This window comes from Aedes aegypti, chromosome 1 (genome assembly GCF_002204515.2).
Source record: "Aedes aegypti strain LVP_AGWG chromosome 1, AaegL5.0 Primary Assembly, whole genome shotgun sequence".
NCBI classification, from domain to species: domain Eukaryota; kingdom Metazoa; phylum Arthropoda; class Insecta; order Diptera; family Culicidae; genus Aedes; species Aedes aegypti.
The window spans coordinates 284562000-284575939 of record NC_035107.1 but is presented as its reverse complement, the minus strand read 5'-3'; the positions used below and the strand labels follow the sequence as shown (position 1 = coordinate 284575939).

The window sequence follows — 13940 nt, the reverse complement described above, 5'->3', positions numbered from 1 at the left end:
TATGTGATCGACCCCGTTGGCCTTGTAAGACTTCACGCTTCGGATAGCTGTTAGACTTTCCTGCATGCATAGAACCATGAAGTTGATGCGAGTCAACCGTAGTACCACCGATCTCAACCTAGGAACTCGCAGATTGCAAAGTTGCTAGAAACACATTCAAACAAAACCAGATTAATACACATTTTTCGGGTGGACAGGCTTGATAATACTCCTCAACATCATCAGAGTTCGGTGAAATACTCTAGAGCAGCGTGCTGCCTTTGCCTCTTTGCGAGGGAGCAAATTTTTCTCCTCAGAAAAACGGCGGGCTCTTTGCATCGCAAAGGAGTTTCTATCAAGCCTGCGGGTGGAACGCATACATTATGAAAGGACGGTTGGGAGGTTCTCTGAATCCCTTAGATGGCAACTTCGAACTCCAACATTTTCGAATAGATAGCTGTTCTACGCTGGATCGAAAATGGAGAGGACACAGTTACAAGTTAGAGCTTTTACAAAGGAAGGTCAAAACCGTCATTCGGCAGAGATATCCCGACAACAAAAAATGTAAACCGAGGATTGGGTTTGGGAGTAGGGAGTAGAGCCCTGAATTTTTCAGGGAGCCAATGACTGTGATGTGGGGCTTTCCATAGCCGAATGATTAGAGTCCGCGGTTACCGTTGCTTTGTAAGTATCTACCATGCTGAAAGTATCTATGTTCGATTCCCGGTTGGTCCATGATCTTTTCGTAATGAAAATTTCCTTGGCATAGAGTATCATCGTGCCTGCCACACGATATACGAATGCGAAATTGGCAACTTTGGCAAATAAAGCTCTCAGTTAATAACTGTGGAAGTGCTCTTAGAACGCGAAATCGCATCTCCTTGCTTTAATCCATTTAGGATAGATTTCTTCACCTTCGCTTAAGCCGTAAACCAGGTTTACCCATACGATTCAACCAGGTTTAAGGCCTAAGCGGTGGTGAAGAAACCGCTTATTAAGGTTACAAAGGAGGTCGAAATCTCATCCGGTACCCGCACACTTAATTTCGATCCATCTAACGAATCAGTTTAACCAGTTTCGTCGGAAAACATTCGATCCTTTGTTGATCGGCCCTCACGAAAACCAGCTTGGTATTCGCCGACGAAGGACGTAACATTATTTTGTACGCCGAATTGAGCAGCGTCATTCCTCGGTAATTGGCCCACTCCAGTATGTGTCACTTCTTATACAGAAAGCAGATGATGCCGTCCAGCCAACTAGCAGGCAATTTTTCTTCCTCCCACAGGGCACAAACTCGAAAAATACTGTCGCGTATGGCCAGATATAAATTGCAGGAGTATACATTGCTGTCTCATCATTTGTTTATTGATTTTAACATTTGAACATGATTTTCCGGCGAAACTAATTAGATTGCTACGTGCAAGCAGCGGCTGCGAATAAAGCTTTTCATGAATTGAATAACCAGCCTACATAAAACATTGATACTTCCGGTAGCGGTCTACGGGCACGATGCGTGGACGTCCATGTTGTTCCAGAAACCAATTATTAAACGATGAAATTGGCAAGCCTTGGAAGGATCAGCATGGAGAAATCAACGTTGTCGGTAGATACGTCACTCGGTGTGTTAATTCGGTTGGCAGCACCAGTTTGTGTACTGGAAGTCGGAAAATTGCGGAGTGAGCCGAATAAGATAAAGCCAGATCAGTACCAAATGTAGTTGATCTAGGAAGAGCCAGGAAGTCCCTACAATGTTTATTTCTTCCGCACTTTTTCTTATATAAAACTTGCTGATCGTTCCTAAGAGTAGTGTGTGGTCTTCCGATTCTGTGGCATGCTTTTGCAAAGCGAGCGACGGAATCAAGACCAATCGTTTTCGGTCTGCGTGGCGCGAGTGCAAAAAAATATTCACGTTAGTAGTGTGTGGTCTTCCGATTCTGTGGCATGCTCTTGCAGGACGAGCGACGGAATCTAGACCAATTGTTTTCGGTCTGCGTGGCGCGAGTGCAAAAAAATATTCACGTTAGTAGTGTGTGGTCTTCCGATTCTGTGGCATGCTTTTGCAAAGCGAGCGACGGAATCAAGACCAATCGTTTTCGGTCTGCGTGGCGCGAGTGCAAAAAAATATTCACGTTAGTAGTGTGTGGTCTTCCGATTCTGTGGCATGCTCTTGCAGGACGAGCGACGGAATCTAGACCAATTGTTTTCGGTCTGCGTGACGCGAGTGCGAAAAAAATAATCACGTTAGTAGTGTGTGGTCTTCCGATTCTGTGGCATGCTCTTGCAGGGCGAGCGACGGAATCTAGACCAAATGTTTTCGGTCCGCGTGATGCGAGTGCGAAAAAATATTCACGTTAGTAGTGTGTGGTCTTCCGATTCTGTGACATGCTCTTGCAGGGCGAGCGACGGAATCAAGACCAATTGTTTTCGGTCCGCGTGGCGTGAGTGCGAACAAAGTTTCGCGTTTCTCAGTTAGTATGTATGCTTCAAATAAAACTGAAAATTGTGGCTGCTCAATCAAGAATGAAGGATCAATTGGTGAGCTCGTTTCATGCTTTTTTTTAAATCTATAAAATATATATGACCGCACATTTAATCGTTACAACTGTGAGACATAAATATGATTATTCAACAAACTATGAATGGTTCGTCACTGTAAGTGTCGGCATAAACTCTAATTCATTTTTTACCTTTATTTTTATATAAAAAAAGCTTTGAATGGTTCGGTCTGTTTGTCTGTGCTAGAAGTATAGACTTGCAAAACTTTCATTTTATTCAAAACACTTTGAATGGTTCGCCACTGTAAGTGTCGGCATAAGAATATTATGTGGTGGTCCAGCCAATCGATTTATTTTTTCAATTTGAGTAATATATTGTTACACAAGCTTTCGTCCTAACAGCTGTAGGAATGTTGCTTTTAGCTATTTGTTCAACAAACTTTGAATGGTTCGTCACTTCATGTAACGACATTATTTACTCCTGTTTGGAAATTTTTCATGTCAATTGAAAATATTATATTCCTAAGCATGTTTATATCTCACAAATAATCGTTTATCATGGTCTAATCACTTATCAAAGTAAATCCTGTGACCCAACAATCCTCCCCATTAACAACTATCCCTCCCAGTAGCCTTTGTGGAGATGCAGAGGAAAACACGGTCTCCAAATAGCAAAGGTTACACACTAGCATTCCTTCCCTCAATCCCACCTGACTGCAAGGACGTGGCCGGCGCCATTATTGACCATGTATAAATAGAGGCACTGAATTATGCACACTGAAGAAGATTATGGCCAATCCCAGCCGAACTTCTAGTTGATTCTTTGTGTATCTTCACTGACTTTGGTCAATCACGGAATAGCAACCATTGATATGTGTAGTCAGTCTAAGCTAAGCTAAGCTAAGCTATAAAACTTGCTGATCGTTCCTAAATCCCACGCTATTCTTCACATGACAGTGGTTGATCCCTTAATGAGTCCTCAAATCGAACGGCCTGATGGAAATAGGTATCGGTGACCCAGCTACCAGGACCTATCGCTGGATACTTCATTTTGGATAGATCTCCGTCCTTGGAATGTCCGGCCGTTTTGATTAGGTCTAGGCTTTTGGTCCTACCGACTACTCGAGGCGCTGTGTACCATCAGCCTACCTCTTGAGTTCCGGATTTGACCCGAAGAATCCCGTACGGTTTTGGCTTCCGGGCCAACGGCGCTCCCGCTAAGGCAGGGTGGCCACCGAACCGGGAAAAACGGGAAAATCGTTTTGAATTTGTTGTTATTTACGAACCAACCTCCAAAATAAGTTGTAGAAATTAGTTATGTTCAATGATATTGTGATGAGGAATCCGTAATAATTATTAATTTAATTCCTTAAACATGTTTCACCATATTTCTTAGCAATGTTTCGAAATATTTTTTTGAATTTTTGTCTCGCACTGTCAGGGCTAATAAATATTAACCATTTCTCTAACATGTTTACTCAAAGTTTGGAATTAATGTTCAATTCATTATTGCAGATTGGTATAGCACTCTTCTATAGTTGCTAACTTTATGTACCACAACAAATCTTGAAAACAATCCTTTATTTTTAAAAGCTTTTAATTTGTCACTAGCTATCTAATCAACAAAGTTTTGAATAAGGGCTCATTTACCATTTTCATAATGCTATAACTGTTACAGCACATATAAAATGTGTAGAATATCCATACAAAAAAAGGAATACGAGAGGGTGAGTGGGTGCCAAAAACTAATAATAAGCTCTGAAGTTGCCACACCAATCTTTCAGAATAAGTTTTAAACTGATTAAAAAAATGTTCTAGTGCTTTTTATAGAAACTATGTTTGAAATAGAAATAGTCAATTAAAGTCATGGGAAAGAAAGGGTTAAAAACCTGAAAAATTTGGCAAAATATACCAGGAAAACCTGGAAAAAAGCGGGAATTTCAAAATCCAAATTTGGTGGCCACCCTTCAGTTGTATTTTCTGAATTGTTGTGAACTTGGTAAGGCATTCATTGGTTGATGGCGTTTCGAAGGAAAAGTTATTGAGGATTTTTACTAACGTTGTTTCAAGTGAGAGAAGACTGTCGGATTTGGAAGAGTTCTTAACCAGAGTTGGGAAAAGTTCTGAGATTCACACTACAGTAGGCAAGCGTAGAAAACCACAGTCAGCGAGGCTAGTGAAACTCACGCCTATTGCTGCTGTAGGCAAAATGTCTTGAAAATAGCAAAATACTCGTTGCTAAGGGCAACCCAAAACTACTGTAGAAAAATGTTCTATTTCGCGCTGCTTTTCCCGCATTTATAGCCTTCAATGACACTACTGATTTAGAAAATTCATGTACCGTCGTTGGGGGTGACAATGGGTCAAAAAGGGATATGTGCGATTTATGTTTTGAATAACTATCGCAATTTAACTCCAATAAACTTCAAATTTGGTGTGTATGTACTTTGATGGTACATTAACAACTGTTCAAAACATTGAAGAAAAATATTTATTCACAGCGGCACCACAAGTGAATGAAAAATGACCCAATCTCACCCCATAGAGGGGGTGACATTGGGTCACTGTAATTGAAATAACTTGTTTTTGAGAATATGATTTCAAAACCATTCACAACTGAAAAATCTTGACAAAAAACGATGCAAACAAGACAAAAAGATATCTAAGATGTTTCACAAGTATGATAAACCCACTTAAAAGAAAGATTATACTGAAAATTGAAGAGCTATGAAAAAAAAAATATGGAAACCCAACATTTATCGTCAAGTTTACATAAATTTTCTTGGTTTTTCCCTCAAAGTCTCATCCCCAAGCCCATTCAGTTTCCCCAAAGGTGTACTGAAACAGTGATTATTTTAAACCTTCGAAAATAGTTAAATTTCGGTGCGACATTCCACGATCAATAAATTTCAGGCAGAAGTTGACGTCATAATCCCAGTATTTCAGCGATCCAACTCATTTGTACTTCCGTGAGATATTTCTATAATATGAAAACACTGATAAATAATCAAATTTAGAAAAAAACACCCTTTTGATACAAATTTACGATGTTGCTGCGCACGAAACACAGTTGCTGGTTTGAGAAGTTGTCAAAATGCGTTGTATTGTTATTCAATGCACGGAATACTCAACTAGACTTGTTTGATGTTTCAGAGATGCTGTATTTGGAAAGAATAAACACATCTTAATGAAAGAAGAGAACACCCGGCACCGTAAAATGTCAAAAAAGTGGACTTGGAATTTCATTTACTATCGTTCTTGCTTGACCCAATCTCACCCCCGTTTTCAATGTTTTGGACATCGTACCGAAAAAATGATTTTTTTTGTGGGAAAATCAAACAGATTCCGGAAAATACCTGTGATGTGTAATTAAAAGACCTTCAACATTCTACTAATACAACGATAGAGGCTAGAGTACATGCGTGATACTTTGTACAGGAGAAATTTTATGTTGTAAATTTTGTCTAGTTTCAACATGCAAGTTTAATGATGTAGTACACAAAAACTAATATTCCTAAAAAGGTATATTGTTATGAATTATGTGTAATAATATGTTCCCCAACATATGAATTATTAATTTTAGTGATATCAGCGTTATTAGCTGAAATATTTCACAAAACATATTTTTCCGTTTTGATCCAATCTCACCCCCTAGACCCATTGTCACCCCCATCAACGGTACCCAACATAGGCTACTTGATGAGATTCACGATTTTAAACTACTGTAGTGAGAGAGCCACGTGATATTCGCGAAATTCAGGCCTACTACTATTACCATTCCCAGCCCTGTTCTTAACGCTCCAAATCCGAGGAGTTCGTGGATGTCTGATGTCCGCTAACTCTTAAATCTATGCTGTTACATTAATAGGGTCTAACTGACATCGATCCTCTCTTTCGTTAATAACTTCGCTAAATTAAATAAATCTGTAATATTTCTTGTTAATAAAGCAATATACAGTGATTCTTCATCCTACAGCACAAAAATATGTTACAAGAAGAGAATCAGTTTTCTGCAAAAAACGCAAAGAGAGCAACGATGAAGAGAAATGAATGCATGAATGCAGATAGGCCCTTTAAAAAAAAACAATGCTGAAATGCTTTTTTTTATTAATTTTGAAGAGGGTTCCTAGAATTTATCGTAGAGCTTCAGAAAGACAACTTGCTAAAGGAACCTCCAAAAAAATGGTGGGAGCTTGAGAGGAGCGTGAAGATCATTTTGAGAAATCTCTTAGAACAATTGTTTGATTTTATTTCTCAAGACTTCCTAATGTCGTTTTCGTTTTTATGGTGTAGTGCTGCACCGGAATTCTACCTTTACACCCAACTGAAAACGAGTTCATCACCCTACACCATGTTTATTCCCTCCCCTTGGTCATGCGACCTTGCCGCGATGGGAGGGCATAATCCATTAGCCCATATGATGGAAACCAAAGGCGTAACCTGTAGTGGTGGTATCACATTTTGGCATTTTTTGCTTAAAGCCGCGTCATAATTCATATGGCATAGACGCAATAATATCTCGGATGTGATCCAACGGACATTCTGCGTCATTGATAGAATTGATGCCCATTTCAAATAATTAATCTATAATTAATCTATTCCAAGTGGACATTAATACTATTGGTGACGTTCAGTTTGCCTTTTGCTAACCAGAATGATCCGTAGCCACTCTTACTATTAGCTAGCTAGATACATCGTTATCATATACGACGTAGGGAATACTTAAGAACTCTTAGGAAAATGACTAGTAGATTCACTGAGTAGAAATGAGTGGCGACAATCTTATTTTAATATGGTTTTTACATTGCCATAATAAGAAATACCTCTTTTGTAACAGCGGTATAAATAATCTAATTCCAGCTTCATTTTCGCAAAATTTACAAGTAGAAAGTAGGCGTTGTGAAGCATTGCATTTGCCACCGAAAAGTGAATCTTGTAGGAGACTGTAATAGAAGCCTAAGGTAACTTTACTCTTCAATATTCACTATAAAAATGACTATGGAAAGTAAGACGCTGAGATCGATCATTAGGGTACACTTGCTAGTTTCGAAAAATTGTTGAACAGACAAGGAAAGCGACTTTTTTCTTTAAGGATATATGAACGTAATGACCAATAAATACTTATAACAACAAAAAATGAAATTAACTAGAACTACTACTAAACAGCCTAATTTTGTTAAGACTTGACGACACTTGACATTTAAGACTCTAATCTTACGTAAAAGACAATAGTAATCAGAATAGCACTTGAATGACAAATTATTCAAAACCATTTCGACTAGACAGTATTAGTAATGCACTACTATTTCAAACAAAATCTACACTACTATTTCAAACAAATTCTAATGGAGCTGCTGATTTTCATAATGCTTCCTTTTCTCAGAAGCAAGGGAATATGGGTACTTTTCAAAAACTACCACGTCACAATACTAATAAAAAACAGTGTTCATGTGGGCGCCATTGCCTAGTCCGTCTGAGTATTGGTCCTGGTAGAGGGGAAACTTGGCAAAAGCCAGACCGAGGGTTCAGCTTTGACAAGTTAAGCTGTCAGGCAGCTCCAACTGAATACCACACAAAAAAAAAATCACCCTACACCATGTTTATTTACCAACCACAGATGTGTTGAGTAGACATGGAAATTGTTCTTCTGTTGAGAAGTCCGGATTAGTGCTACACCAGAAAAACGAAAACGACAAAGAAAAAAAAAAATGCATTGCGGATTAAATTTTTAAAGTAACTTCAGATGCTCATGATTAATTGGCTCAATAAAAAGTGGTTAGTCGATTTCTAATATCATAGCTTTCATATGCAGATTCGTACATACATTAATACTTGCAGAAGGGATGGGCCATTTCATCTAGTTGAACATGTTCTACTGCTGCATGGTTTACATAAAAAAACGTTTCAACGGGTTTAAATAAAATAGCCAAACTATCCCAGCGATCCTTCTTGCTAATCTCCCTTTACATTGTTCCTCCACAGGTCATGAAAAAGAACAAGCTCTCGAAAGCACCCTCGCAAAACTCGAGTCCCGTACCGTTGCGGAAGGACGGTGCCACCGCCATGCTTGCGGATGCCGAACAGTTCCTATCGGATCCGGAGCTGGTCCATATGAACGGAGGCAGTGGATCCGTGCATGGATCGCCGAGCAAAAAACCTCTTCCAGCGATCAGTTCCGGCGGGAACGATTACGAAACGCTGGACAAGAAACACACCCGCCAACACAAACAGCAGCAGGATCCGGGCTACGAAACGATTCCCGGGGATAGTGTTAACGGTAAGGCTGAGCTTCGAAAGTCGGCAGACTACGCACAAATTCAGAAACGGAGTGGTAACTTAGCGGTGGCACAGGGCATCCAAAGCGTTTCGAGAAATTCCTTGGAAATTTTCCACGGTCTTGACAAATCCGCGGATGGGGAACCGGGGTATGAGAGTCTTCCTGGCAGCAATGACCCGGGTTATGAGACGTTGCACAGAAAGGGGGCGGAGTCGGACTCCGATCCCAATTACGAAATTTTAAGGCCTGCCAGGGACAACGATGGGTACAGTAGCATAAGAGATAAGCGGACAGCCAAAAATCGGTTAGACTTTGGCAAGGATGACGATACCGACAGTACTCCAGGGTACAGCAGTATAAAGGAAAAGATCGATTACGATCCGGGTTACAGTGTGATATCGGAAAAGAAAAGCACCGCAGTTGTACACGACTACGCCAGCATCACGGAGGAGACCAAGCGAAAAAAGCAGAGCCTCAACAACAATAACCTGGACCCGGGTGAAGAATCGGACATCTACTCTAGCATCACCAGTGCCCCCCTCGCAGTCAACTCGTCGTCGATCGGTCCCGGGTCCGTTCCGAACTACTCAACGATCCCCGAGCCTCCGAACCTGACCTCGTCGCCCGGTTATTCGAGCATCTCGGAGACCCGTACTACTCCTTCCACCGATAGCACTAGCTCACCGGATAACCTGATAGGGTACAGCAAACAGCACAACACCGCTACCAACAACAGCAACAGTCGACTATCTTCCAACTACGAATCTCTCACCGGCAGCGAATCGGACCCGAACTACGAATCCGTCAAGTACCTCAACGTGAAGGAGAACCCGTACGAGCGACTACACAACGAACCGTCCTCGGGTCAGACGCCTTCGACGGCCGGTCCCTCGTCGAATGCTTCCCTCTCGAAATCCGGCACGGCGGGTTCGGCTACGCCGGGTGCCAACGAAGATACGGGGTCGTCGGTGACCCCTCCGGCTGATGCCGGCGCAGCGAACACTCCGTCGGTTTGCGAACTGGAATCCACCGGCGTCAGCGACTACTTCCAAGTCTGATTTTCTCGACCCGCCGCCGTTGTTGTAATCATCGTTGGTCACCGTGTGAACGAGCGTGCGTAAGTACTATATTGCTTTTTGTACGTGCATTTCCTCCCGTGCATTTGGGAATGCCTTTATATTTTCCTGATGTCGCAGACTCCCACAAAAAAAAGTATATTTATATTATTGATTATTAATATTGCGTTTAGGATAGGATTTAGGACTAGACCACAGATGATTAATATATTCCGAATGCAGCATAGACTTACGGTAGGTTTAGGTTTAGAAGTCGTTCGGGCTAGGTTCGGTGGTGTTCGAATGGTTCTGGGTGGGGAAAGTGGAGGCTGGATTTTTTTGTTCAATGTTGGAAGAGTAGAGTCAGCGTTTCACACAAGCCTAAAATTTGCTTCCGTTTGTCAATTTCGAGGTGCTACATCATTTGCCAAGCCCTACTTGAAACTGTAATATGACTCTTCACCCAAGATACTTAAAAGCACAACCCTCTAAAGCATTTTCTCAGCATCAGGATCTGCCTCGGTGTCTATCCGCTACCATGTACTTCGTCTTGGTAAAGCTGATGTTAGGTAATCTTCTGAAAAACAAAAGCCTATTGTACTGATTGGATTTTCTTCCGGCTAGCAAGCATTATCTCAACATCAAATCTGGGTCTGCCTCGGTTTCTACCCGCTACCATATACATCGTCCTGGTAGAGCTGATGATAATCTTCTGAGGAACAAAAGCCTCTTGTACCGGATTTTCTTTCGGATATCTTTAAGTAGTTTAACGCTGATACATCAAGTAATTTGCTCAGGTATTCTCCCAAAATCTCGTTGAGACATTTCTTTTTTCAGAGATTCTACCGGTCGTTCTTCCAAGAACTTTTCCAGTTGTTCCTCCTGGAGATCATCCAAGGATTTCAACAGAAATTGTTTAAGGAAATCATACAAATTTTAAGAATTTCGAAGAGTTTTGTTCAAAAAGTTGTTCGAGTAGCCGACATAATATCCTTTAGGTGTTCCTACGCCGATTTTTTCAGTTGTTTTCAAGCAATTTCTACATAGATTGCTTGAAAAACTTTAACCAAGAAATATTTCAAAAATTTCTTCAGAAATTACTCAGGAGACTCTTCTCAGAAGACCTTGTAGGGTATTATCCAGAGTTTTGTGCTAGTTTTGCTGCAAGGATACCTCCAGAAACTCTTGTAGAAATTCCAACGAAAATTACTAGAAGGATATTGTTGCATAGGCTTTGAACGAATGTTTTTAAAGAGTTATAAGCGGAACGCACAAAACAATTTCTGAAGGTATATTGGAAAAAAAACTCTTTCCTTTAGCAGTTTAACATAAGCTCCTAGTAGTTTTCTCGGGGATCGATCCGAAAACGATTGAATTTTCTAAGGATTTCCTACAGAGATGGCACCAGATATTTCATCCACAGGTTCTACTGATAATTGTTCTTCCGATTTTTCCTGTTGTTACTCTAAAAAAAAATATTTCAAAGATTCCAATCATCACAGGAAAATCTTTAAGAGATATCTCCAGGTTTAAAAAAAAATCGATTACTTTTTTTCATGAAATTATAAGAGAAGTTTCACCGTGATATCTTCAAAAAATTTCTCAACGAAGTCCCCTCTAAGAAACCCTTAGTAGTAACGCTAATTAATTCATTATTATCCTCAAGAATCATCCAAAAATTTATTTTAGAGCTTCTACTGATAATTATTCTTCCAAATTCTCCAATCGATAATCAGGGAGATAAGGATTCCAATACGTAATGCTCTAATGTTTAAGAAACCCGTTTAGATATTTTTTCAAGAAATCCTACAAAAAATCCTTCTGGAGTACCTTTTACTATTAAATGTTCCCACCAATTCTCCTAAGAATTACTCCCTATTGGTAATTCTAGAAAATTCTCCATGATCTCTTCCTGGAGTTTATCCTTCGTTTTTTTTTTTTTTTTGAATAATTGCTCCAGGATAATCTAGAGTTTCCTACATAAATTCTTCCAGTATTTCTCAACATTTACGCTCAGTGATTCCTCATAAAGTTCCTCCAGAAATTTCTCCAGTTTTCTACTCACATATCGCTCCAGTTTTGGAAGAGTAAAAAGATTTCTGTGCATATTATAGGAAATCTACCAAGAATTCCAACAGGAACTGCTCCATGTAAACCCACAAAAGCTCTGAAGTTGCCACACCAATCTTTCAGGTTCCTCATGAAATTCATCCAACATTTTATCTGGAGTTTACTCCATCAATTCAAGAACAACATACCTGGAGAAATTGGTTGAGGTTTTAATTGAGACTTTCCTGGAGAGGAATTTGTGGAGTTATTGATAAAGGCATAGAGGCATTAGAGAAATTCCCACTAAAATTTAGGACAAAATTGAGGACTTCGTTGAACAATTTCTCAAAGAAGAAATCTGTAATGCAATTTCAGTAGGAGGTTGTTCATTAATTACTAATTACGCAAGACAACTTTGCCGTTTTTTAACCACACCACCGTGATCGTAGACCAGATTGTTTGTAGGCGTTTCCATAGTACTGAAACCTCATCGATTTTTAAAATTTAAATCCCTATAAAGCCGCAAATGTTCTTGATTTAAACGAAAATAGCTTCGTTTTGCTCAATTAATTAACACAAATTATTTTATTTCTACAAGTATGTTTTGGGTTCCACATTATCACCCACATTATCAAACATAACCCGTTTTACGGTACAATCCCTCTAAAGGAAAGAATATTCCTACAATCAATCTAAAAATGACACCTTATCTGCAGTCAGAATGTTTGTTCAAACACCCAAATCAGTTTCACTTAGGACTTTGTTTGACTGTTTGTTACTTAGGATCTTATTTCAGCATTATTTTTTCACTAGTGGTCCCGGCAAACTTCGTCTTGCCATCAAGTAGGCTGTTGGAAGATGTCAATGATACCTCCCATACAAAATGGCATATTAGTACTCTCCCGTTTTACCAAATTTCCCGAAAACTTCTCTAAACTTCTTCGTCGCACGAACACGTCGGAACCCTTCAAGAAAACAACAGTGAAAGAATTGTGTAAATCGGTTGTCCCGTTCTCAAGCCATTTCGTGACATATAAACACTACTCCATTTTTATTTATATAGATAAGGGATTATCTGCTTTCATCGATTTCTCTTCATCGTTGCTCTCTTTGCGTTATTGCAGAAAACTGATTCTCTTTTTATAACATATTTTTGTCCTGTACGATGAACAATCACTATATCTAGCTGTATTAACAAGAAATATTGTCTTATTTACCGAAGTTATTCGCGAAAGGAAGAATAGATGAAGAGAAATCGCTCGTGTCAGTTAGGCCCTATTGCAGTAACAGTGTAGATTTGTTCTTGTACTACAGTTTTTGGTATACCTATTATAGGTATAATACCTCGTACATAACTTGTTCTTTTTCTAAAATACTGCACCACTTTAACGAATAAAAGTTGGGTTATGTTTTCGAGAATTTGGAAGTTGAATAAGCTAATTCTGATTTGCCGTCGCCTAAATGATGTAAAATTGGCCAAGATTCCAATAAAAAAACGTTTTTCCTACATGTTCATCACTAATATGTTGTCTGGCAAACGCCAATTGTGATTCTTTAACATAGATTTTGCAAAATTTAACCTCACTTTTATTCGTCAATAGATAATTGCCTAAAATCTACTCATATCATTTCGACCCAAACAATTTTAAGCTTAATGACGTCTTCCCGTTGATATTGAATCCCACATGCCATCGATCAACCACCGACCTCTAGCGTCGCGTACGAAACAGTGAGAAAGAAGAACCATTTATATAATGTACTGAAGAACTAGGGCTGTTCGTCTTTTGCGCGAAAAGCTACTTTCTGTTGGTACTAGGTTAAGTATATTTGCCGTCGGACACCGCGATTTACTGATATTTATTTAAATTCGAATTAGACATCCGGTAGGCAAAAACGTGAAAATGTAACGTCTCATGTAGATTTTAAAAAGCCTATAAATATTATTCTGGTTCGAAACATTGCCCACCCACTAGCACTCAAGTAACATTTACTAACATACACATCCGGGACAACTATACACTCGTTTAGTCGGAACGAAATAAGGACTAATTATACACCTCTCACTATTCCACTAATACAAAAAGA

At 39.6% G+C, this 13940-nt stretch overlaps 1 protein-coding gene across 9 annotated transcripts in view; it reads left to right on the top strand.

Annotated features, from left to right (window-relative positions):
• The window catches only part of LOC5576202, a 50822-nt gene extending 38586 nt beyond the window's left edge, over positions 1–12236 (top strand). For all 9 annotated transcript variants that reach the window (XM_021838019.1, XM_021838018.1, XM_021838025.1 and 6 more), the window contains one exon: positions 8457–12236. In XM_021838019.1, the coding sequence (XP_021693711.1) occupies positions 8457–9809 (1353 nt within the window). In that variant the 3' untranslated portion in view covers positions 9810–12236. The remainder of the gene's footprint in view (positions 1–8456) is intronic.
• Positions 12237–13940: the final 1704 nt, after the last annotated feature.